General features: G+C 38.9%; 1 protein-coding gene across 2 annotated transcripts in view; it reads right to left on the reverse strand.

Annotated features, from left to right (window-relative positions):
- HECW1 (HECT, C2 and WW domain containing E3 ubiquitin protein ligase 1) overlaps positions 1 to 27734 on the reverse strand; it is a 467976-nt gene that overhangs the window by 55791 nt on the left and 384451 nt on the right. For both annotated transcript variants that reach the window (XM_082399702.1, XM_082399703.1), the window contains exons 15-17: positions 14999 to 15133; positions 6582 to 6687; positions 5556 to 5652 (exon numbers count right to left, since the gene is read on the reverse strand). In XM_082399702.1, coding sequence (XP_082255828.1) covers positions 5556 to 5652; positions 6582 to 6687; positions 14999 to 15133 — 338 coding nt within the window. The remainder of the gene's footprint in view (positions 1 to 5555; positions 5653 to 6581; positions 6688 to 14998; positions 15134 to 27734) is intronic.

Here is a 27734-nt window from a genome sequence, read left to right on the forward strand (position 1 = left end):
CTGTTTAATTACAACTCATGCATTCCGACTTTTTCACAACCTCCAACTCCAACCTGGCAAAATGATTCCAATAAGTCTATGGGTAAATAGCGTTTCTTTTGATCAAATGAACTTTGTAATGTGCTTCTCTGACATTCAGATATTCAAAGATTACAAACACTATGGCCAAGAATCATTCCCTTGTAGGTATGCTTCAAAGAAGTTAAAAGTTTTTCCCCTTTCTTGAAGAGATGCAGCAGAAATCTGAGAAGACTTAAGGATTGATTTTTTAAAAATATTTCACTTTTTTCTTTTTCTGTTTAAGTTTTTGAGATGATTTTAGAGTCACATGTACTTGTAAGAAATTAATAAAGAGGGGTCTAGTATACCCTTTAATCAGTTTCCTCTAATGAAAGATTAAAAATAAATCTATTAATAAAAATACTGTAGATACAACTTTTTTCTCTGATTATAGTAATGTGAATTCAAATCTTCATCATAACTTGCATATTTCCAGGTAAAAATATAATGAACTTGACCTTTTGGTGTGGGTATTTTTAAGAAGACGAGAGAAACTTTTTGGCTTCTACAGAGATACACAAAATGGGATTAAACAGAGAAATGCACTGTGGTCCAACCTGAAGGTATGGGTAGAGTACTGCTGCAGTAAATGCTATTTCCAAAACCTGGGGGTGCTCATAGCGGCTCCTCTGACCAGGGACTTGGAAACTGGAGCAGACCTGCCCACACATCATTTTTCAGGGAGCAGGTGGAAGCCCGGCCAAGGGTGCAAGCACCAAGCCTCCTCCACCAGCTGCTTCTCCCTCCAAGTCCCTGTGCCCTTGACTCCGTGTGCCTGAGCACTGTCTTCCAATCCTGATAGCATCTCACAGCCCTCTTGTTTGGAGGATTCTCGTGGACCCTGTTCCTCTGGTTGACCAACTGCAGCCCCACGAAGGACTCTCAAATTGATGTGTTCCCCCAGTGGCGATGACCCTGGGGCAGGTCACCCTGCTGCCCCAAGGGACCCGCATCTGGGCAAGCCCCTGGTCTCCCTGCCTGGGGAAAAAGGGAGAGAACATTCTAGGGGGTCACTCTTTATTCCCTGGGTTCCTGGGGAAACAAAGTCCAAAGAGAGTCAAGTCCATGAGGGCAGGAGAGCACCCTTCCCAGCCACGGGAAGTGGCACCCTCTGTAGTGGTTCTACCACCACCCTACCTACTCAGGCCACATACACATATCAGAAAGCCAAGCAGAGTTTTCTGAGTTTTCGTTGCTCTTCACGGGACATTACACCCTCTGTCATGTATGTGAAAATCTCGTGCAGACCTAGTGTTCTGAGGGGCCTCCAAATGTCCCTGGGTCCAGACCAAAGGCACTGAGACCTAGGGGAGATCTCTGAGGGTGAGAATGCCAACTGCCTCTCCTACACGCATCCCATCAGGAAAACTCCAGTGTAAAGCTCCCCTCAGAGCTCAGGTCAGTAGAGCCACCTGCTTCCTTGACATCCTGACATCTTCATTTGTGGCCTCAAAGACCTCAAAACTCAATATCCACAAGGAAATCCTTGCCATCCTTCCATCACTATCACTCAATTCTGATCATGTCCTTCACAGCCCATAATACAATCTATAGCTATATATTTGGCTTTAAAAAAAGTCACACTTGTCTATCATCTGTCTTCCTCAATAGATAGTAAGTCCCATGAGAGTAGGACTGATGTCTGTTTGGCTTCGATACTGGGTACACGGCCCTCGCACAATCCTGATTCAGAATAGCTGCTCAATAAAAGCTCTAGTTGAAGGAAAGAAAGAATGAATGAGGACTGCTACCATGACCCTTAAACTTAACAGATGTCATTAACCCCTGGGTTTTATGCCTCCATCTTCCCTCTCCCCATGTGGTTTCCTTATGCTTCACTACTTCTGCTGAACACAGTTTTCTGAGAACTCATCCTTCACCCTCTAACCCAACGACTGGCTTTGCAAACCCAAGACAGTGGATCCATGGCTCCTGGAGAATAGCAATGACCATGGGGTCATGGTCCCCATGTGGGAACCACAGAGGAAGCAGTAAGTTCTTCCTCTGGGCAGGGTCATGGGGAGAGGAGGTTTTCCTTTCAACTACTGGATCTTTAAAGTCAGGCTGACACACCCTCACACCACATCTAGGCGCAGGCAGAGGCATAGTCATAGGTCCAGTGCCCTGTTTTTTGGATTCTTAAAGCCTGACACCCTGAAGAGCAAGCTCTTGCTCTTGTTCTGCCTTTTTGATTCCATGACCTCTTAGTCAGTTTCTGATGTCACTGTGGGCTTTCTGTTTTTGAGGAGCTCTTTGGGTTTTCAACCTGGGGTCTACAGGTCCTTTAGGATCCATTAACTGTTTGAAATTATATGCAAAGATTTATGTTTATATATCGAGGAGAGTCTATAAGAGCTTTCATCAGACTCTCAAAGGAGTCCTTAACCTTAAAAAGGTTATTAGTTTCTACATTAATTTCCAATTTTTTTCCAGTTCCAATATTCCCTAATTCCAAGTCACCCACATCTGGAAAATCATAATTGTACAATTCCACACTGCAAAAAAACCCCCCGAGGTTTCTTAGATTTTGTTATAACGTGATACTACACAACAGTGCTGAAATTGTTTACTTCCCTTCAGAAACATATTCCACTCTTTTACACAGGGGATTATTTTTATTACTTTAAAAATGATTTAAACAGGACTCTAGTGCCTTTTGGGAGCTCACATTTCTCCCAAAAGTAAGCAGTGAACTCCTTATTTAGTGGTAGAATCTGTAACGTAAAAATGTTCAAGAGCAGTGATGTGTCAGAAAGTTTTCATGTAGTACAACACCTCTGAAAATCCCTTGGAAATTCCCTTAAATTATTATGTACCGTGAGCCGGAGAGCAGCCCACGAATGGACCGAGTATGGCCCTGCCTTCCGTGGCACAGTAATAAAACTTGGGCAGAGTTGAACACAAGTGGAAGTGATAATCAGTCAAGCTAAAGTCCTTTTGTTCACTCAAAAAGTAATCAGTGTTTCCTATCTTCAAAGTAGAGGAACCAGGCTCTGAGGCAAGAGTGGTTCAAAGACCAAGAAGATACAGACCCTGCGCCAAGACACTTCCAGTGTTATAGGAAGACATTAGTACATGGTAGAATACAAGGGATAATGGAAAAATATCTTAGAGGTACAAAAACAAATGCTATTAAATCAAAGCAAAAGAACTACTAAAGTCTGCCTAGATCACCGAGACTTTGCGTTTGACTTGAGCCTTTCAAATGGGTTGAAATGCCTTTAAGAGAGAAGCCAGTCCAGGAAGGATGTGGGTAGGAGAGGGCACAGGCTGTTTGACGGAGGTGGAAGACACCAGAAGGAAGTAAATACGAGCACAGGACGATGGAGAGTTAGATTAGAGCCAGTCTTAGGAGACTATGGAAATTATGGTTAGAAATCTTGACTTTATTACATACATAACAGGAGCCATGGGAAGTTTTTGTTTGGGGGCATTATTTTGCTGGTATTGAGTAATGAAATTGAAAGTATTTGTTAATGAATTTTGAAATCCTGGAGAGAAAAGCTGTAGAAGTGTCTCAATATAGTTCATCTAGTTCTTCAATTGCAATGAATTCCACTCTTATGAGAGGGTTTCCATCTTTCCTTAGCATGAGCTCTGATGTAAGAAATTTTCCATCAAAACCAGTTCCTTTTTGGAGAGGGAGCTCGTAGTTTCATAAGGAACTGAACAAAGAATTCCCCCCCGCCCCAAAAACCCCATGTAAATAAGCCCAATTTTATTAGTTGGTGCATTTTTCACAAGTTCTCAAAATATGTTCAGATTCCACCTCCCTCCCCCTCCATGAAACTAAGGTCTTCTCCTAATGGGTAGGCAGGAAAACCTGCAGAAGATCAACATAAATAGCCTCTTTCATATGGCCTCAAAACCTCATGAGGTGGGCAAGAGTCCCTGAGTCACAGATCTGGCCTAAACTGCTCAGTGGTCTGGCTAGGGTGGCCAGAGCAGGGATTAGAAGAAAGGCAGGCCTGACCAGAGGCCCTGCGAGGGTGAAGGCCAGCGGCCCGGTCTGGAACAGGATGCCAGCCCGCCCCCTTACTCACAATGAGGTTAGTATCACATGCCCATCTCTGCCCTCCTCCTGCTATTGTGTGGTGTACTTCCTCAAGGACTAAATTCCAGACAGGGTCCTTAGCTGCTCTGAGGTCCCCCAAAAGAGAGTCTGAGAGCCACTGTGGTGGCCAGCCCTGAGGATACTCCACGGGAAGCTTTTTTCAAGGGTGTGGGTGACACAGGTTATAAGGAGGTAATGCTGTTTATAGTACAGTGATAGGGAGTATCTTCTTAAGAGATCCCTGCGAAGTCCGGGAGAGAGATGATGAGGACCCAAACTTGGCCATGGCAGGGAGAAGAGAAAAGAAGGGCTGGACGAAAGTGAGGAGATAAATGTTTAGATGCGAAGCTGAAGAAAGAGGGCGGAACTGAGATGATGGGCATTTGGGAGGATGGAGGTACTAATTTGCGCAGAGTAAAACCACAGGGAAAAGAAGTGTCAATGGGGGTGGTGATGGAGGGGAAAAGAACAGTGAGTGATCCATCCTGGCAGGATTAATAAAGATATGACTAGCAAAGAGGTTATTTTTAGGTGTTGGTGACTCATTGAGGAGGTCAAAGTAGAGGATTATAGTTGTCAGCCAGATTCAAAAGACCACCAGATGGGAGGTGAGGAGTTAGGGGCGGTCACTGGCTGCATCCCTGCCCACCTTGCCTGGTCCTTTATACACAAACCCAGTGAAGCATCTTAATGGTGCCCACTTTGTGACCCTGTTTCAATGATGAGGAGGCTGAGGGTAGAGGATTAAATGACATGCCTCCATCACTGGTCCCTAAGTGCTGGAGCAAGTATTCAAACTCTGAGTGGACACACTTAACCATTGTGCATCTCCAGCTTTTGAAATGCTGGGTAGTAAACTGAAGGAGAGATATGCTTGCATATCTTGGTGAGAAAGTGGGATTTAAGTTCAGAGGATATTTTCTCTTTTCATCACTTTGGGTGGCTTTCCCTTCCAAATAAAGTGATTCAGAGTTTCAGAGACACTCATTCAAAAGTGACCATAATGGACATTAGGATTTAAGGTGTTAGAACACATATGATACTTTTTGTTTGCTGGTTTATTTTTGAATATAGTCACCTAATATCTGGTGTACCATCAGACAATTATATTCTTAAAACAAAAATAATTTATATGGTGCTTCACATAAATAATTTTTTGATGAAAACTATTTTGCTCCCTTTCCATGCTTCTCTCCAAATCAATGGAAATCATTTTAGCATCATAAGAGTAATAGGTAACCTGGCATGATAACTATCTCTGATTGCAACACTTTAGAAAACATTAGAAGCCCCTGGATCCTTTGTCTTAAATATTCAGGTTATAATTTAAATGCATGAGTAAAACACATCTTAAGTGTCTGCCCTCTCTCCACAGAGGCTGCCCCACCTGGAAAACCAGCAGGAGAGACCTGTAGGTAGAGGGTGGTAGACAGGCCCCTACCTGAGTGTGTGGTTTCTCGCCAAACTTGGCTGACGCTCTTGCAGCATTTCAAAAATGTTTGGCTGGCGAAGAAATGCCACAATCTTGTCATTATATGCTGAAACAGACAAAAGCACAAGTTGTGGTTGAGTCTTCAGCCCAGAGATAATTTTGCTCATGATTGGAAAATGGCAGCTAGATACCAGGATTTAATGGAGGAGTTGAAAAGGCAGGGAGCAAACTCATCAAAAAATGTAAGCTCTTGAGGGTTTTTTCTGTGACATAATGGTATGATTATTTTTAAAAGATCAAACCCAAAGTGAACCAGATCTAAGTTAATTATCTTTAATATTCTAGGAACTTAACTGGGTGTTATCTCATCCCCTTGTGAACAGATGGAGAATAAAATAGATCTTCCGTGAGGGGAGTACTACACTCTGTTCTTTCTGACTTCTCTTGTCATTTTGCCATAGTTATTATGGCAAAAGATTCTTTATGAGTCCAAAGAAATCCTTTTCTGAGCACTTGCACTTATGACTTTGGCCATCTGTTGATTTCCCAATAGTGATAATGAAAACATCCAAATCCATTTAGACTCTCTCACCTCATTTCCCTTGATACAAGTGGCATGTGTTTTGGAAAGAGGTAGCTGAGGTTAGGAATGGAGACTGTGCCAGTTTATCCCCATACATGCATGGGAAGAGAGGCCTAAATTAAAAAGTGCATCTAAAAGCAACAAAATCCGTCACCTCATTTAAACTATGCTCTCCTGGGACCCAGCTAACAAATCACTGAATGGAATAAACAAAGGGGGGGGGGGAGAATGACGGTCTGGAAGAGAGGAGAGGGAAGAGAGGGAAGGGAAGAGAGAAGGACAAAGTGAGGAGGAAGGGAGAGGGAAAAGGGGCAAGCGGGGTATGGGAACAAAGGGTAGGGGAGTGGACTATACCATAAGAGAGGAAAAAGAAAACACAGAATCCCGAATATTAAAGGAGTCACGATAAGAAACACAAGGCTATCCAGGGGTTCACAAAGCGTGATACGTACCCAGTGGCAGTGACTCATGTTGATGTTGGCTTCGAATAGCAGCTACTAGGCTGTGTCCTGGCCTGGCCAGTAAAGAGGCTCCTCTGTTTCTAGAGACTTCTGAGGCCTAATTGCAAAATAAAATTGTTAGCGTTAGAAATCTCACCCATTTCGGATGATCTTTGGAAACTAATTTTTCAAAATGAGGGGTAAAAGGGCCCTGACATCACCTAAATTAAAGAAGCAATGAAGTTATAAACCTCAAAGTGATGGAAAATAAGCAAGTTTAAAAAAAATGACTCAGTAGAATGGTCATTAATACATTAATACACTGAATAGACTAAGAAATATTTCTCATCAGAAATACGTTAAAGAGATGTAAATAAATTCTACATGAATATTATCGGTAAGGTAGGTTTATGACCTTCATCTCTAAGAGGCAGCACTGAACTTCATAACCGAATGTGGAATGGGCTGGTTTTCTGAAATAGTGTTTATTACACTCAAATGGCATTTCTTTGTTTAGTGCCTATTCTTCCGTTCACTGTGCTAGCTACTCTTCACATAGTATCTCATATCCTCACAAAATTCAGCAAGATAAGCATTATTCACTCCCGTTTACAAATGGGGAATCTGAGGATCAGAGAAAATTAAGTCTTTCCCAAACTTTCAACTGTAAGAGATAGAACCAGGATACTTACTGATGACTGACTGCAAAGAATTTTTTTACTTCCCCATACTACTAGCCTGCATCCAATATCTTGGTTTGGGTTGGACATTTTGACATAACTTCATGGAATATGGAATTTGCTTAGCTTAAAACTGAAATTTGTGATGATTAACTTTAATTTAGCTTGATTTAAAATTTATATACATTTCCTAGGTGCTAGAGCATGACAATGAGTTTCTACCATGATTCCATATATATTTTGCTCCTTAAAGGACCCTTGCAGGGCAAGCTATTTAAACTAAGGCACCACACTGGAGATTTTCCACATTGGAGTACATTCACCAGATATATGGGGTTTGGTGTAGATTATGACTCATTCTATGATATTTGGCAAAGTAGCCAAAATAGGCTTTAAAGTATTTAAGAATTTTGAAGATGACATTGTAAGATACTCATAAAGGGCTCAAACATCCAGACAGAAAATGCAAAGAAAATTCTCCCTCTGAGACCAGAATTCACTCACACAGAATTCAGGAGAGGTGATGAGCTCCTATGCTCCAAACCCCAGAAACGTCCAGGTCAGTCTCAAAGTAGTCACTTAGGACTAGGCCACATGTGATATTGCAGATGACAAAGGAGGGCAGATCACTTAGGGTTTCCCAATTACAGAAATGGTAATTGCTGGTTTTCCTTTAGGTCCTACTTTCACGTTTCACACAGACAAGAATAACATCCTTTGTATGAGATGTGCTGCCAGTTTGCTATCTGTATGTGGCAGTCTTTTGAACTGCTCTTCTGGAATTAGTAGGGATACAGATCCATCCTTTTCCTCTCCAGATCCTTCTCTTTGCCCATGGCTCACTTGAGGGACAAGGGAATAGATTTTGTGCCACTCTGGGTGACTTCTCACTTTGATGCCATTAGCACCCAGCTCTGTTCAGTGGGTGTAGCCAGCCACCGAGATTTAGATGCCAGTGCTTCTGTAACAGCACTTTCTGGTTATATGGTTATAATGCAAAGTGATGAAAGAAAGGTTTGCTCATGGCTTACATGCAATAGTGAGTCTCATATTTCTTTTTTCTCCATGAATTAATAAATACATAAAGGCTTTCCGGGACTGAAATATCTCTTTTCCTTCAAGGGAATTGTGTCAGTCCGCCTTAATGTGTGTTTAAAATATCTTTTGATGCTGTAAAGACAGGAATCTCAAAAACCACTCAGTTGCAGATTATCCAAGTGATGAATTACGGAGAGAAATTGGGGAAGCAGATAGATTTGAGAGTGGAACTCAAGAAGGTTTGGCTGTGCACTGAACCTGGGCGATGCCTGCAGTCACACCCCGAGCAAAAGTGGCTAATTGTCAGTAGTTGCCTGGAAATTAATAAGGCTTTGAAACAGGAAGAGGCTCACTTCTCTTCCTGGGGCGTCACAGGGAATTCAGGTGTTGCAGATATGCCTTAGGGAAAACTGGTGCCTACTTCTGAGGTCACCTACTTACTGGCAAAACTAAGCCAGATTGAAAGACTTCAGAAACAGAGGAAGGTCAGCTACTTTGAAGTCAGGTGACTGGCGGAGGGATATGCCACGAGTGAGATGGAGGAAACAACACAGGGTAGAGGTGGGGTTTGTGGGGTCCCCGAGCCATGGAAACATCGGCCAAGAATAGAGGAGGTGATTATAAAGTGGTACTGGATGGCTTACAGGCGAGAGAACCTGAGAATGGGAGGGCTGAGTAGAAACGGGCTTCTCCAACCAGGGGCCAGGAATTTACAGGGATGGAGACAATTCACGTAGGGCTAAAGAAGACTCTAATATTCTAAGATTGGGTAGAACTTGGTATGTACTAGGATCTTTGTGGCCCGGAAGTGGTACTAAATGCTCCATCTTGAGGGATGTCCGACATCAACTGACTGACTGATTTAGATCTCACTGCAAACATGATGCTAACATTTGCTCTCCAAACTACTGAAAATACTTAGAAGAATGGAGTTTCTATTTAAAACCAAGATGATATGACTCACTGAATTCCCTAGAATTTGACACTTTTTGTCTTACTGAGGTTTTCAGGCAGGGTTGTGTGTGTGTGGGTGAGAGGGTGAGAGAGAGAGACAGAGAGAAGAGAGCCCCATGTGACTACTTTTAAGATTTCTTTCCCTTTTGATGTTGAGATAGCTTTAATCATAATTGCAAATGTGCAAACTTCAAACATTTAGCTCTCCAGACAACACAAAATAGATATGCTCAGAAAATAGTTTTCAGTGACTGGTAAACAAGCTTCTCTTCTGTGTTGCAATTTGGAAATGTAAATTGGCCGTTTTTTAAAAATCTGTGATGGAAAATTGTAGGTTTTAGACTGAATTTGGGTTAATAATCAGCTAATGCTCTCTTGAAAACACTGGAGACCTGATAATAAAAAATAGCAAGTTCAGAGGAAAAGCCCAAGTGATGAATTTACATTCATCTCTAGATTCCTTTTGTACTCTAAAAATGGATCATTAACAAAGTTTGGAAAGAAAAGAGAGATCTATGTTTGAGTTTTTCAACATGTTTATAATAGTGAAAAGTGGGCGATAAACATAATGTCCAGAGAAAGGCTTGAGTTAAGTTATGGTAGATCCATCTGATAAAGTATAGCAGAATTTTAATGGCATAGAAACTATCTACAATGTACTATAATGGCAAAGGAAGATACAGAACCATAGACAGTATGATTCAATTTTTTACTTCTATGTTCACCAGGAATTGTCTCCAGATGGGGGACTGTACCTTCTTTTTAACTTCTTTTCCGTCTGTGCTTGTATTTTCTACACTTATTATACACCGTTTATAATTCAAAAGTGTATTTTCACAGGTGTCTGAATTTTACAAACTTCCAAACAAACCTGTAATCAAGTATAGGTTACATGGAATCAAGAGGAAAATTACCGATTTTAAAACACAGTGCAAAAGTTACCCTCCCCAAAGGCCAGCTTCCTGCATGATGGCCTCTGTCATCAGAGCTGATGCAATGACTTTCGTCATAAGAGCAGCTCACTGCAAAGAATGACTCACAGTGACTTCTGCTTTGAGAGTGAAAAGTCAATTTCTCTTTCCTGCCAGACTCCTGCCTTTTCCTTGAGGCAATTACTGTTAAGCATTTTTATATATACCCTCCCAGAAATTTTCTATCGCTAATGATTTTCTCACCTGACCAAGATAAGGTGGTGAAAGAAATTAACATTATGTGTTCTGTTATCCTTCCTTATTAATGTTAATTTATACTGCAAACTGCAGTATAAACAAGCCAAAATTTGACCTTCCGTGATTTCCTTACTGATAGAGAGATGGGATCCAATATTTATGGCCCTATGGGCTCCCTCCATTTACCTATGTCCAATTCCATTTGGACACTATGGAAGAAACCAAGCCTGTTTTGTTGGTACTTAAATATATTGCAGACAGATGTGCCACTGTATTAAAATGCATGTTAAAGTGTCAAATAATGATCTTTTTATGCATAAAATCGTATATTCCTGACAACTGCTTTCAGGAAACGGCCTGAACAATTTTCAGGTGAGGTTAAGACTAATTCAAAAGATGTTGAGCAGTGTCTCTATTAATAACCTATTGTTGGGGTTTTGAGGGGAATTTTTACCATTTAGGATCTTGAATATAGAAACTGATTTTTTTTTTGGCCTCGCCGCACGGCATGTCGGGGTCCTAGTTCCCCGACCAGGGGTCGAGCCCACGCCCCCTGCAGTGGAAGCGTGGAGTCCCAACCACTGGACCGCCAGGGAAGTCCCTAGACACTGATTTTAATTCCATCCTTAAATGCAATGGATAAAAAAGATCAACCCCTGGGCAACACTCAAAAAATGGCTCACAAAGGAGAACAGAAGAAAAATCTGGTTCCTAAAGCTGAGGTCTAAGAAACATCTATAGTGAATTCCCCATTGCCCATGAGAGGTGACACAGAAAAATCGCAGGTTATGGAAACAGTTCACTCATATTCCTGAGTCTCATATCTCCCCCTGCTTAGCTGTCATTTCTAATCGGCTCTCCTGCTGTTTCCATACTCATCATCAAATTACCTAAAGGCACACCTACCAGCCTCCCCACCTGGCTTTCCTGCTCATCTTACCTGTGAGCTCTTTTTGGGACTGGGAGTCAAGCCTCACAGACTCTAAGAACCCCAGAGCTGGAAGGGACTTTAGTGGCCATCCAGACCCCTTGTCTCCAAATGCAGATGGGGAAACTGAGGCCCCGGAAAGGGAAGGAAGGCGCAATGACACACAGCACCTCTGCGGAGAAGCCACAGCTGGGACTCCCATCTGCTAACCCAAGTCCCAGGTACCCCTCCTCCACACCCCTCGACTTCCCTGAGGTTTTGCTGTCTCTTCATCACCCCAACTTAGGGCCTCATCACCTTCTACCTGGTCTGTGGCAGTGGCCTCTCATGGCCTTTCTCTCTCAAATCTCTCTGTGCCACAATTCTGCCTCTTCTTGGCCGTCACTGTCTTCTTTAAAAATATGAGTTTACACCAGACTGGGAGTTGGGAAATCTGGACTGCGGTCCTGAACTCCCTGGGTGACTTGAGTTCTTGATATTTCAGTGTACTTGACTGTGAAATACGATTCTTAACTGGAGTGGAATTACCATCTAGGAGTGTTTGGAGATGCTCAGGGCTATTTTGTTTTGTTTTTGTTGTCATAGTAACTGGTGAGGCGGGGACACTCCTGAAATTTAATGGATGGGACCAGGAGAAAAGATCCTGCAATGGCAAGGGACACGTCCACGCATCCGAGAACTGTCATCCCAAATTGCCAATAGTCTTCTCCTTTGGAGAAGCAATGGGTGAACTGATCTCTAAAAGCCCATTTTTACATATAAATCATCATATTATTCTTCTCAAATTCATTCAATGGACTCATAAAAAAAGGCCCAACTCTTCCATGTGGCATTCAAAGCTTTCCAAAATCCAAGACAAAAACCAAGTGGAAACTTACTATTCTGGTCACAGTGAACTATTTATTCCTTGTCTTTCTGCAGGCCTTTCTCAATCCCACCTCGGCACTGAGGCTTGTGCTGTGCTCTCTGTGGGGCTGTCCTTCCTCTGCCTTTGTACTTAGCTAGGTTTTACCGATTTTTCTAGGTCTAGGTCAAGTACCTTCTTTTAAAAGATACCTTTCCTTGGCCTCTTTTGGACTTCTGTGGCATTTGTCCTAACAACTCTCTTGGCACTCAATCGTATTCTAATTTCTCCTGTTACTTAACTCTGTGTGTGTTTTTGGCCTGGCTTCAAAAATAGAATACAAATTTCTCCAGGACAGGGATCGTATCTCATGCATCTTTGCATTTCACAGTGCTCATAGCAGGCCATGAACTTAATCAATGTTTGTGGCAGAGCAAACACGATGAACATTTCTGCCACGCCCCTCTCTCTATTTTTATACCCAGGTCCTCCTGACACCTCAGTCCCTAGGCTGTGCGTTCTCACAGTAGGAGGAACCAGGTATTTGTTTTCACAGAGGCTGGGTCTCTTGTTTCCTCTGGTGCGCTGCCTCTGGGTCAGATATTCTCTGCCTCCCAGCTTCTCTCTTGGTTGCTTTTCTTGGTTTTCCCTTGGGTCAGTGAAAAGCTACCAGCAGAGAGAGGTTGGGCAGAGTGATGAGAGGGGTTTAAAAACCTGATGGACAGTCAGTTGGAGATCGAATGAATTAGGAAGCATCCAGACGGCTGATGCACACTGACACCCTTTTGTCGTTATGTGTTGGTCTTTCTTGGCTTGATGCAGACGGCACTTTGTCATTAATATTGATATTCAATGTGACTGTGTTTGGGCTAGTCAATCACATCAAATAAATGTTTTGGAACAGGTAATGCACGCGATGCTCACGATCTTAATCTTGTTCTTTCAACAGGAAGGCTCTGATATTTACATTTCCAGGTTAATTTCGTACATGTGTAACAGATCTATACGTTTAGGGTTTTCATTGAGGGATTGACTTTTTAAAAAAATTAACCGTGGTGAATCTGTCTGCGGTACTGAGCTTCTTTTATCTTATGCAGTTACTCTATGTTAACACTGAAATTACCTTAATAGTATTAAAGAGCTTGGACATTTTAAATACATTAAAATGGCATACTTCAAGTTGATGCAGAATTTTGAATTTATCCATTATCATATCAAGACAATACATCTCGAAATTTCTGAAGTGTTATAAAAGGGAGTGGGACTATACGTGTTGAGCTGAGAAGTGGAGGCCTGGCTTTCTGTAGCCTGTGAACATGTCTGCTGCTGAGTGCCTGGTATCTGAAGGGTCCTGAAACCCACAAAACCCTTGGGGAGGTATAATACTCCCTCTCTGCATGGTCACATACACATTTTACGTATATGCAGAAAGAGTTAACATGCTTTCAGTAGCATCCTAAAACAATGATATTTAAGATGACTCCATGAAAGAAAAATTCAGTTTATCACACTGGCCTTAAACCATGAGTACCCTTGGTTGGAAACAGTTACGTTTCTCAGTGTATACAGATGAGTCCCCCGAAAAACCAGTAAAGATTTCCTTTTTGTACACTAAGCTTTCATTAAAACAACAAGCTCTTCCCTTGAGACTCATGTTTGTTCTCTGGAGGCTGTCAGGCAGATGGTTATTTTCTGTTTCTCCAGAGACGTCCACTGTGGCTCTCCCTGGAATGACTCTCTGTGGGACCGTATAGATATATTTCTTTGCTTCCTATACCACTTTCTTCATTTTTTAACCTCATGGTAATCTAACTCTACAAGCTGCTTCATGGGGAATGGTTTTCAGAGCCCACATCTCCTGAGATCCTGGTGGTTTGTATGAAAAGAAGGTGTAGCTACTCGGGAAATGTCAGTGAGGACATAAAGGGATTTGCTCATATTAATATCAGGAGCTGATTAGCAATAGAAGAGAGCTATGTTTTGAGTTTTGGTTTGAGAAAGGAGAACAGGAAAGGGTATGGGATATAGAAACAGGAATTCAGGAAGGCAAGGAACCTGATATTTAAGAAAGGGGGCAGCCTTTTAGGTTGTTACATAATATTGAGCAGCGTTCCCTGTGATACAGGAAAAGAATTTGAAAAAAGAATAGATACATGTATATGTATAACTGAATCACTTTGCTATACACCTGAAACTAACACAACATTGTTAATCAACTATACTCCATATAAAATAAAAAGTTAAAAAAAAGAAAAAGAAAGAAAGGGGGCAGCCTTTCATGGCCCAGCAGAAGGTAATCATGTCAAGTGAAAGAAAATATAAATCAGGGAAGAGCAGATGATAGGGTGGGAACAGAGTATTCATGTGGCCCCGTTGACTCCCCCAGTTTTCAGTCCACGAATGCATTACTGAAGTCTTTTCCAGGATCCAGGGAGAGGTAGAAGTTTAAAAGCAGTCATATGCTGCCTAGCACTTCCACGGTCTTTTAAGAATTTACATGTGACCAGTGGGCCTGAGGAAGCACCTCTCCAGTCATAAGTGTAGGGATGTCTTGACACTGCATTTTCAGTCTCCTTTAAACTAGATCGATTTTTCAGCAGTGTGATTGTGTAGGAAAAAAGGGAAGGCAGAAGGAAGGCAATCTGAAGATGGGTCTAGGGCACAAAGTGGGTGCCTCGAGTCATCATCCACTCTTCTAAAGAGCATACGGATATGGCTCAGCTCCTGGAGGAACAGACAACCCTAGATCCTGGCTCCACCAGGAGAGGCAGAGCTTATGGTCCTGTGAACGGTGGGGCAGGGGGAGAGGGGGTTACCTCTCCAGCGCTGTAACTTCGGAGTCTCTGGAGGTGCTGTCGATGTGTCAGATGGTTGGGAAGACGACCGTTCTGAAGAGGGATTCGGGGGTCAATGAAAGTGGTAGCTCGACTGTTGTGGTCCACGAAGAAAGACTACGGACAGACCAGGAAAGAGCACACGAGTGAGAACCAGCCAAATGAAGCCAGTGACACCTGGGAGCGCTCCAGGGCTCAGTCATCATGTTTACGTGTGTCCCTCCTTTTCATCTACTCAAAACTAGATGAAAGATGCCTCTGCTTCTGCTTGCTCAGCAGTTCAAAGAAGCAACGCCAGTCGCTGATAATCACTTTACACGGTGGAGTCACCGAACAGTGAGCATAACACCTTACTTATCATGGAAAATAAGAGAAATAGAGCCTATCACAGATAAAAATCATTCTAGTAATCATTTGTAGAGCATTTTGTTTATTTATTTTTTAAATAAATGCTCTTTTTTTTGATTATAGGATTAGCATAGTCTCACGGAGAAAAAAACTTGAAAAGGATAAAAACGTGGGAAGAAGGTAACTAAAACCATCCCAAATATTACAATCTAAAGGTAATCACCGAAATATTTTGGTGAATGTTTTCCATTTTTTTTCTCTTCCTATGCAAATATACAAATATATACATACCTTCCCACATCAGCACCTACAATTTTGTTGTAAGATATTTTCACCTATTATTTTATGAGCATTTTCCTATGTTATTAAGTATTCTTTTAACACAGAATTTTATTGATTATATGGTGTTCAGTTTGATGAATGCATAATAATTAATTTCAGTACCCTCTATCATTGGACACTTGACTTTTTACTGTTTTATAATAATGTTTCAATAAACACTCTTGTGTATAAATCTTTGTGGCATGTCTGATTAGTGTATAAGTTCCAATATATGACAAAAGTCATTCTTTAAAACTAAAATTAGTTACTTTTCACAAAAGAGAAAATTAATACTTTTTTTTTCTTTTACAAAACCTTCTGTACTAGAAAATAATCTTTCAAATACTCTCTTCTGAACAAAGTGTAATATTTGGGAACGATATCTTTGCCTTAAATGACCTCAACCAGTGCTTGTTTTAGACATGTTCAGGTGTCACCTACAGAAGTAGGCCAAGAAATATTATACAGATTTAGAAATTATTCTTGGGGAATATAAGCTTATGATTTAAAGTATTGTAAACAAGACTCATTGTAAACGAGTCTTTTAAAAAGCTCTATAAAATGTCATACAGGAAGTGGGTTTCATTAGGGAGATAAAAAATACTCACAGATACTAATCATGTGAATTAGTATCTGTGCCTGGTAATAAAATTTCCCAGAACAGCTTCCCACATAGAGCCAAAAAAGAGCTGTATGTCCAACAACGTAACGTAGAGGGGACTGAAATGATGTCCCCTGAAACACTGTGTTAGATGCTCAAAAAATGATGTCAGTGATATAAAAAAATACAAGAATCTGAATAAGAATGAAATGTGAATGGGAAAAAAACCCAACATTTATCAACATGTTTACATGAGATTTTAAACACGCAAGTATAAGCTAAATTAATGTATAGTAAAAGGAGACATTATTCAACTATATGTCAAAGTTTATAAATTAAAGTTAAATGGGTTCCTTATATATATGTATATGTGGTAATTTTTTAGTATAAAAATTTTAGTATAAATTTAGTAGAATTTAGTATAAATTCCTAAAAGTTGAGTTAATTACTGGGTTAAAAGTTAGGATAACATTTATGTTTATTGATCCATATTAACAAACTACCTTCACAAGAGCCGTACAGATTTGTCATGTTACCAAAAGTCCATGAACCCTTTTCACGGACTTTGCCAGTGCTGAGTATTGGAAAGAACTCTTAGAAATGCTGAATGGTAAATAAAGATTAATTATAAGGGAAGCCAAACATTTTCTCCTAAGTTTATTGGTCAGTTTCTTCATTGGAGTGTTGTCTACTTTGCCTATTCCCTTTTTTGTTGTTAGGATGTTAAGGTTTTCTTTAATTTAAATGTGCTTACTCATGTGCCTTCAAACTGTTTTTGATTTTCATTGGCTTTGTTTTCTAATACACAGAATTTTTTAGGTTCCTATGTATACAAATCTCTCAATTATTTCTCTCTAGCTAGAGGTCATTTAAATGCTTAATTATATTTTTCTAGCTTTATTTTTGGTGGGTTAATTGTTTCTGCAAACTTATTTTGGTATGATGTGAAGTTGTAATTGGATTTCTTTCTCCAAGGGCTTATTTTTCTAAATCACCCATTCCCTATTGTTTCACTAAATATAAATTCTTATAAATATCATGGTGTGTTTTAGGAATATTTCATCTGTTCCAATGGTCTGTGGGAGTTTCACTGTTCCAATTATTAATGTCTGTAGGGCAAGTTTCCTCTCATTTACCTTTTCCAAAATTTTCTTAGGTATTCTTGCCTGTTTATTTCACTTTTCCAGATGAACTGATATTAATTTTATTAATTTCCAAAATAGTTTTAACTGGCAAATAATGATAATTTTGTCTCCTTTTTTTACAAGGGCTCCTTTATCTTTTACCTCCTTTTTTGGTAATACATGCGAGAACTTCCAAAACAATGTTAAATAAGATACAGCCGCTGCAATCTTCTTGTTCTTTATTTTGATAGGAAAACTTACTAGGGTCCAATTGACTAGGGTCCAATTGTAAAACAGGACGTGGTTCATTATGTTAAGGGAGCCTTTATTTTGTCATGAAAACACATTTACTTTCCTACTTTCCTAAGACTATGTTTTATTTTTAAAACATAAATGTGTATTTCATTTTTATCAAGTACTTTTCTAGTATTTCTTAAAATGATCAACTGAAATTCCTCCTATAAACTATTGGTTAAAATACTAGAGATAATAGATTTACTAGTAGTAAATGACCCTTATATCTTTGGGAGAAAACCTATTTAATTGTGGTGGGTCATTCTTTTAATATACTGTCAAATTCAACTTCAGTTTAATTTTTTTACTTTGTTTTTAATTTTTGTTTCAAAAGCATTTATTTATTTTTATTTTTCGTTATGCTAATTATATTCTTCACCAAATAGAGTATAAACTTCTATCTGCTAGGACAGTGTTTTACTTATCTCTAAACCGCTCATGCTGTAGCACTGTATTATGTATAATATATAACTCAACAATTTGTGAGCACAATTCATGAATGCATGACATGAGAACTTTGATTTCAACAACTTCATTTTTAAATATGAGCTTTTTGGAACTCAAGTGAATTTTGTGTATAGTTTTTTAAAAAATTCAGATTTCCCTAGTTTTACTTGTACTCATCTGTGTACGTTTAGTTTTATACAATTTAATCATGTTCATGTATCCACCACCACAGTCAAGATACTGAACAGTTCAATCACCATAAGGGCCCTTCATGGGGCCCTTTCCAATTACACTTACCTCCCTTCCTTATTCCTCTACCCCATTCCATCCTTGACCCCTAGCCAATAACTGTTCTCCATTCTGTATTTTTGTCACCTCAAGAATGCTATAAAAATGGAATCATACAGTATGTAACCTTTTGAGATTGACTTTTTTCACTCAATATAATTTCTGTGAGATTCATCCAACTTGTTACATGTATCAGCAGTTCATTCTTTTTTTTTTATTGCTGATTACTTTTCTATGGTATGGATGTACTAAATTGGTGGCAACACTTTTTGCTTTCCGCCTAGTTTCATAAGCAAAGTTATAATGGCTTCATAAAATAAACTATGCAGTTTCCATTTTTTCCCATGTTCTGGAGTAGAGCATGAAGATATCTGGAAGTGGGAAATGCATTCACTGATACATTTTCCAAATTATTCTATAAGTCTATTCAATTTTTTATATTTACCAAGTTAAATGTACATGTATATATATAATACGTAAATTATTCATTTCTAGATTTTCTGTGATATCAAACATTTATTTAACTATTTGTTAAATAAAGAAAGAAATGTATTTTTTTTCTTTTTAAAAATTTCCCTGCACCTGCTACATCTCATTTTGTTGATTTTATTTACTATTTATTTCTCTTCTACAACAACTCTTACATTTATTTCTTACATTGTTTTCGAATTCATACACTTCTGCCTTTTTTTTTCCCAAATAAACATTAAATTACATTTCTGCTTTAATTACTGTTGCTTTTTTATCTTCTCTAAATCATTGATTTGGAAGCTTATATTTTATATTTATTTTTCTTCTTTGATAATAAAAACCAGTGCTGCTAGTCCTTTGAGTACAAGCTTTCTTATCTCATGCTTTATTAATGACTACTCTCTTGCATTTTCAATAATTTCTTAAAGATTTCTAAGTCTTAATTTTATTTAAATCCCAATAGTCACATAGAATATTGTTTTGAATTTCCAGCTGGCCCAGTTTTTGTTTCTGATGGTTGTTTTTTTTTTTTTTTTTTTTTACTTTTTTAAATTTTTAAAATTTTTATTTTTTTAAAAATTTATTTATTTATTTATTTATGGCGTGTTGGGTCTTCGTTTCTGTGCTAAGGCTTTCTCTAGTTGTGGCGAGCAGGGGCCACTCCCCATCGTGGTGCGCGGGCCTCTCACTATCGCGGCCTCTCTTGTTGTGGAGCACAGGCTCCAGATGCGCAGGCTCAGTAATTGTGGCTCATGGGCCCAGTTGATCCGCGGCATGTGGGATCTTCCCAGACCAGGGCTCGAACCCGTGTCCCCTGCATTGGCAGGCAGACTCTCAACCACTGTGCCACCAGGGAAGCCCCTGATGGTTGTTTTTAAATTTGTTATTTAAAATTTGGCTTTATTGCTTGTGGCCATGGAATGCAAGTTGAGTATTTTCTGCTTTTTTGTTTTCTTTGTGTTATAGAATGTTATCACTTAGAAAAATGGTCCATAGGATCTTGAAAAGATGTTGTAAGCTCTGTTTTTTTTTTAATTGTATTTCTTCCTTGGTATTTTATTCTTTTTGGTATGATTTTAAATGGGATTATTTTCTTCTTTCTCTTTCTGATAGTTCAGTATTAGTGTATAGAAAAGCAACATACTTCTATATATTAATCTTGTATTCTGCAAATTTACTGAACTCATTTATTAGTTCTAATAGTTTTTTGGTAGACTTTAGGGTTTTCTACATATACTATTATGCCATCTGTAAATAGTGACTGTTTTACTTTTTTTCCTTCCAATTTTTGATATTTTTTATTTCTTTTTCTTGTCTAATTGCTGTGGCTAGAACTTACAACACTATGTTAAATACAGGTGGCAAGAGTGGGCATCCTTGTGTTGTTCCTGGTTTTAGAGGAAAAGCTTTCAGCTTTTTACCATTGAGTATGATGTTGGCTGCGGGTGACAGTATGATGTGGATGTTTGTCATAAATGGCCTTTATTATGTCAGGATATGTTCCCTCTATACCAACTTTGTTGAGAGTTTTTTATCATAAATGGATGCTGAATTTTGTCAAATGCATTTTCTGCATCTATTGAGATGATCGTGTGATTTTTATCCTTCCTTTTGTTAATGTAGTGTATCCCATTGATTTGTGGATGTTCAACCATCCTTGCTTTCCTGGAATAAATCCCACTTGATCATGGTATATGATTCTTTTAAGGTATTATTGAATTTGATTTGTTAGTATTTTGTTGAGCATTTTTAATCTATATTCATCAGAGATATTGGCCTGTAATTTTCTTTTTTCCTAGTGTCTTTGTCTGGTTTTGGTATCAGGGTAACGGTGGCCTCCGAGAATGATTTTGTGAGTGTTCCTGCCTCTTCAATTTTTTGGAATAAAATACCTAGGAATAAACTTAACCAAGGAAGTGAAAGACCTATACTCTGAAAACTATAAAACACTGATGAAGGAAACTGCAGATGATACAAAGCAATGGAAAGATATCCCGTATTCATAGATTGGAAGAATTGTTAAAATTTCCATACTACTCAAAGCAATCTACAGATTTAATGCAACCTCTTTCAAAATACCTATGACATTTTCCACAGAACTAGAATAAATAATCCTAAAATTTATATGGAACCACAAAAGACCCAAAATTGCAAAAGCAATCTTGAGGAAAAAAGAACAAAGTTTTCATGCTCCCTGACTTCAGACAATACTACAAAGCTACAGTAATCAAAACAGCATGGTACTGGCATGAAAACAGACACATAGATCAATGGAACAGAATAGAGAGTGCAGAAATAAGCCCATGCACTTATGGTCAATTCATCTATGACAAAGGAGGCAAGAATATACAATGGAGGAAAAACAGTCTCTTCAATAAGAGGTGCTGGGAAAACTGGACAACTACATGTAAAAAAATGAAATTAGAACATTCACTAACACCATATACAGAAATCAACTCAAAATGGATTAAAGACCTAAATGTAAGACCTAAAACCAAAAAACTCCTAGAAGAGAACATAGGCAGAACACTCTTTGACATAAATTGGAGAAATAATTTTTGGGGTCTGTCTCCCAAGGCAAAAGAAAGAAAAGCAAAAACAAACAAATGGGACCTAATTAAACTTAAAAGCTTTTGCACAGCAAAGGGAACCATTGACAAAAAGCCAACCTACTGAATGGGAGAAAATATATGCAAATGATATGACTGATAAAGGTTAATATCCAAAATATATAAACAATTAATACAACTCAATATTAAAAAACAAAGAACCTGATTAAAAAAATGGGCAGAAGACCTGAGTAGACATTTTTCCAAAGAAGATATACAGTTGGTCAACAGGCACATGAAAGGATGCTCAACATTGCTAATCACCAGAAAAATGCAAATCAAAACCACAATGAGATATGTCACCTCCCCCTGTCAGAAGGGCTATTTTCAAAAAGTCTACAAACAACAAATGATGGTGAGGATGTGGAGAAAAGAAAACCCTAGTACATTCTTGATGGGAATATAAATTGGTGCAGCCACTGTGAAAACAGAATGGAGGTTCCTCAAACAATTAAAAATAGAACTATCGTATGAGCCACCAATTCCACTCCTGGCTATATATCTAAAGAAAATGAAAACATTGATTCAAAAGATACATGCACCCCAGTGTTCATAGAAGCATTATTTACAATAGCCAAGATATGGAAGCAATCTAAGTGTCCATCAACAGATGAATGGATAAAGTCAATGAGGTGTATGTATGTATGTGTGTGTGTATACATATATATATACACACACACACAATGAAATACTAATCAGCCATAAAAAAGAATGAAATTCTGACATTTGCAACAACATGGATGGACATATAGTGTATTATGCTTAGTGAAGTAAGTCAGACGGAGAAAGACAAATACTGTATGTTATTACTTATATGTGAAATCTAAAAAATAAAACTAATTAATGAATATAACAAAGTAGAAATAGACTCTCAGATACAGAAAACGAACTAGTGGTTACCAGTGGGGAGAAGGAAGGGGGGGAGGGGCAAGATAGGGTAGGGAATTAAGAGATACAATCTACTATGTATAAAATGACTAATCAACAAGGATATATTGTACAACACAGGGAAATACAGCCATTATTTTGTAATAACTGTAGATGGAGTACAAGCTATAAAAATATTGAATCACTATGTTGTACAACTGAAACTAATATTATATTGCAAGTCAATTATACTTCAATTAAAAAAATAAAAGATTATTATTAAAAATTGTGGTAAAACATAAAATTTGTCATTTTAATTATTTTTAAGTGTGCAATTTAGTGGCATTAAGTACCTTCTCTTTGTTTTGCAGCCATCACCACTATTCATCTTCTAAATTTTTTCACTTTTCAAAACTGAAACTATGGCCCCATTAAAAAATAACTCCTCATTCCCTCCTCCCCTCACTTCCTGGTAACCTCTATTCTACTTTCTGTTTCTACGAATACTATTTTAGATATCTCATATGGGATATAATATTTGTCCTTTTGTGTCTGACTTATTTAACTTAGCATAATGTTTTCGAGGTTAATTCATGTTGTAGCATGTCAGATTTTCATTCCTTTTTAAAGATGAAAAGTGTTCCATTGTATGCATATAACACATTTTGTTTATCCATTTATGTAAGCTCTATTTTTCCACCTTTATTGAGATACACTTGACAGATAAAAATTTTATGTAATTAAGGTCATAGGTTTTTGAAAGAGATTGCACTAAATTTAAATAAAAGAATAGAAAAATTAATTTTTCTTTATATAATATGTATGTTGTTCTTTGGTTCACAAGGTGTATATGATTATTGTATCTTTATTTTAATTGCACCATTGATTAATATAAAATTTTTCTCTGACTCCATTTTAATGATTTGAATTTCAACTCTCCTTTGTATGATATTAATACACCATCACTGATTTTTCTGTTATTGTTTTCACACTATATTAAATATTTATTCTTTTACTATTAAACTTTCTGAATCATTTCTTAGGTATGTTTCTTTTTAAGCTGGGTTTGTTTGCTATCAAATCTGATAGTATCTCCTTTTGGTAAGGAGATACTATTTCTTACTAGGAATACTAAGTTCATCCTATTTCCACCTGCTGCCACGACTGTTATGCCTGGCTTTACCGTTGTTATTTTATTTTATTAATTTAATTTTCTTTCCTTCCGTGTGGATTTTTTTGTGTGTTTTGTTACATCAACTGTATTTTGTTTGATTTTATCTTTTGTAGGAATTCAAAAGAGAAAACTCTTGCTTTAAATGGTACAATGGTTGCCTTTTAAGTTTGTCAGATAACTATATTTAGCCGTTGTTTTTCAAATTATCCGCTTTGACCCCCCTTACACCCAACTAGGAACTTAGCACAACTTTCCTTGCCCTGTTCACCAACCCACTTCCTGTTTCCTTATCTTTTTAATTCTGGTCTGTGGATATTGGTCCAGATTGTTCTTATACACGTATTCCATTTTTATTATACATATTTTCCCATATTTTATTGAGCCTTTTCCAATATATTTTAAAGCATTAAAATCTTAAAGCAATTATTTACACTTATATTTGTGGATTTGATTGATTTTAAATACCCACCACCATAGTTTTTAATGCTATGATTTTCCCATTATTGATTTCCTCTGTTTTATTTGTGAGTCATCTGGAGAATGGTTTTTGGTGTTTTCTTAGGGCAGGCAAAAGAGTAGGGTGAGCTCTGAAATCTTGTACATGAGGTTTTTTTCCCTACTGTCTTCACACTTCAATGATAACAATTTTTCTGGAAATAGGATTATTGGGCTACTACCTTTCTCATCAATAAGCTGTAGTCATTGCTCTCTGCGTTTCTATAGTTTAGTTTTATGGATGGGAAATTTGAAGCTTGTCTTATTTTAATTCTTTTGTAAATAACTTTCACATTATCATGGCTGTATATTGATAAGATTTTTAAAAGCTCTAAAGACATTCCAGAGTATGTGTAGATATAGCATTTATTTTAATTAATTTTACTGTAACTCAGTGAGTCCAATTAATCTGCCCACCTGAACAGTTTGTTGTAGATCAAAGTTGTATTTTCAATATTTAACAATTTAATATATTTAATATTTACTTATTGCTACTGTATTCTGATTTCTTCTTGAAGAACATCTATAAGTCATTCATCCAACAGAGATTTATTGAGGGCCAACTATGCACCAGGCACTATTCTAGGCCCTTAGAGGTTTCATCAGTGAGTAACACAAAGATCCCTGCTCTCAAGGAGCTTAAAATTCTGCCAGGAGAAACAGACAAAACAGTAAATCAAGTAAATATGTAACTTATATAGCAGAGCACATGGGTAAGGGATCTTGAGGGAGCTTGTAATATTAAATTGGTCAATATTAAACTGGTTCTCGCTGAGAAGATGAGATATATATTTTTTCTTTTTTTTGGTTTTTACTTTTTTTTTTCACTTTATGCTTCACTGTTTGCAATCTGGTGCCTTCCCTGTGCTTTGGGGGCTGTTTCCATGTTCATATTCTATATTAATGATTTGATTTTACATAGTGTCAGTTCTGCTCTGTTTTATCCCTATGCTATTACATTTTGTTGTTCCTTGCAATCTTAAAACATTTATTTAGCCCACATCCTTTTCTTTTCTTGTTTTTAATTGTAGTAAGAACACCTAACATGAGTTTTAGTTTCTTACAAAATTTTTTTTAAAATTTACTTATTTATTTATTTTTGGCTGCATTGGGTCTTCACTGCTGCACGCGAGCTTTCTTTAGTTGTGGCGAGTGGGGGCTACTCTTCGTTGCGGTGCACAGGCTCTAGGTGTGTGGGCTTCAGTAGTTGTGGCACGCAGGCCCAGAAGTTGTGGCTCATAGGGTCTAGAGCTCAGGCTCAGTAGTTGTGGCGCACAGGCTTAGTTGCTCCGTGGCATGTGGGATCTTCCCGGACCAGGGCTCGAACCCATGTCCCCTGCGTTGGCAGGTGGATTCTTAACCACTGCGCCACTAGGGAAGTCCCTGTAACAAATTTTAAAGTGTATAGTACAGTACTGTTAATTATAGGTACCATATTGTATAGCTGATCTCTAGAACTTATTCATGTTGTGTAACAAAAACTCTCTACCCACTGAACAGAAACTCCCCACTTCCTCCTGCTCCCATCCCTTGGCAACCACCATTCTACTCTGTTTCTATGAGCTTGAGCAGATCTCTCATATAAATGGAATAGTGCAGTCTTTGTCCTCCTGTGACTACCTAATTTCATTTAACATAATGTCTTCCATGTTCATCCATGTAGGAACATGTGTCAGAATCCCCTTTTTTTAAGGCTAAATAATACTCTATTGTATGTATACACCACATTTTCTTTATCCATTCATCCATCAACAGACATTTAGGTTGTTTCCATATCTTGGCTATTTGATTAATGCTGCAAAGAACATAGAAGTACACATATCTCTCTGAGATTTTGATTTCAGTTCTTTTGGATCAATACCCAGAGTGGGATTGCTAGATCCCATGCTGGTTCTGTTTTCTTATGTCTGCTTCCTCTCGGATTGTTTTCTGTGTGTGGCTTCTTTTTGCTCAACAGAAGTCATACGGTCTTGTGCCATTCTGTGTATGATAAGCAGATTATCTTTAAAATATTCATTTCTATTTTCTGAAGAAAATCATATGCTTTTTCTCAAGATAAAGATTCTGTTTCCTTCATGTAGTAGTAGGTCTTCAGAGGTCCCTTCTTATTTTGTTGTTATGCGTTCAGTCCTTAGCGGAGGCCGCCTCCATCTCATGCTTGCCACATACGGGGTCTCATCTGTCTCACCACCCGAAGCCCCACCACCTCTTGGATGACAATCATCCTCCTCGGCTCAGCCCTGGAGCCAACTTGAGGCTCACATGCCATCTCCACCGATGTTGGGCAGAGGCTGTGTCCACCTTCCTCAGATTTCCAAGACAACAGATGAGTCAGATGCCATTCTGTCCTCCTTGTGGGGATGACAGTGCATTCAAAGACACCAAACAGCTCGGCCCCAGCCCTCCTCTTCCTACACAGTACACCCTAAAAGTGAAGGCTGTCGACTCTGAATGTGTCAATAAAGAAAGAAGCAGACTGGCCGAGCGAGGAACGAGAAGATAGTCTAGTGTTCTGGAACCTGCTCTGTTTCTTTTGCATAGAAAGCTATCACCACACCATGAAAATGACCATGTGTCACTGTCATTCTCCCAGTGGAGGCAACATCCAGTAAACAAGAAAGTCCTGGGGAACGAAATCTGGCTGTGGTGGCTTTCTGCATACACGAGGCACCCCTTGCCCAGTTCGTACCCGACTACAGAGCTGGTCATAGAGGGTCATTGTACTGACGGACTTGCATTAATTAGTGGACACAATCTTTCCCCCCATACTCCAGAGAGCCCAGGTTCTTAGGCACGATAAAAGGTTTGTGGGGGGATTTCTGGCTCCCGGGGCACGGTGATGTCCCATCAGCCCACTTTGGGGAACCATGGCTTTGCATGTTCACCATCACAGAGGAAAGGAGCTGCGTAATGCAGTTTCCCACTGAGACATGTGTCTGCTGGCAACACTTCTGATTCCTTTGCCACTAAAAGAGGGAGGGATTCTCTCTACCAAAGTTTGTAAAAGATTACATAGGGACAATTCCTTGGTAAGCTGTTTGGCCTTGTCTTATAAGTACACTGAGATGACTGATGGTGATTAAGGAAAAGCATCCTCGCTTTAGCAGACTCAGGTAGGCTTCTAGAGCATCCCTGGGAAAGCCCAGTTTTGGTTAAGGTCACACGAAAGCAAAATGCAAGCCAGTAACATTGCATGGGCCCAATTCACCCGGTCCCTGTTTGCCAGGCTTTTTTTAATAACTGAAGCCTTATTAGGGAAATCACAATGAGTAATCTAATAATGTCACTCCCAGTTAGCTAATAACTTCATTCCCTGAGAGCGAGCTGTCTAAGGAGGCAAAACAATAGAAAGGTCATGGAACAGAATCTGGTTTCAGGTTCCAAACCTAAAACCAGTTCCAGATGTCAACTGGGTGTGATACTGTCCCCCCACCGCCAACACCCCACCCCTTCCCCACCCAGAGAACACATAGCAATGTCACAACTTGGTGAAGGTGCTATTGGCGCCAGTGGGCAGAGCCAGGGATGCTTGAAAACATCCCGCACATCACAAGACAGAAACCCAGGTGTGGGTAGTTACTCTTCCTTCCTTCCTGGTGGCCAATGGCACGTCTCAGGTACAGCCTTCCCTGCCCTCCCCACGCTCCCTCCTCACCGCCTGCTCACCGGTCTTCTCCTT

Source organism: Balaenoptera borealis (genome assembly GCF_965194805.1).
Source record: "Balaenoptera borealis genome assembly, chromosome: 7".
Taxonomy (NCBI): domain Eukaryota; kingdom Metazoa; phylum Chordata; class Mammalia; order Artiodactyla; family Balaenopteridae; genus Balaenoptera; species Balaenoptera borealis.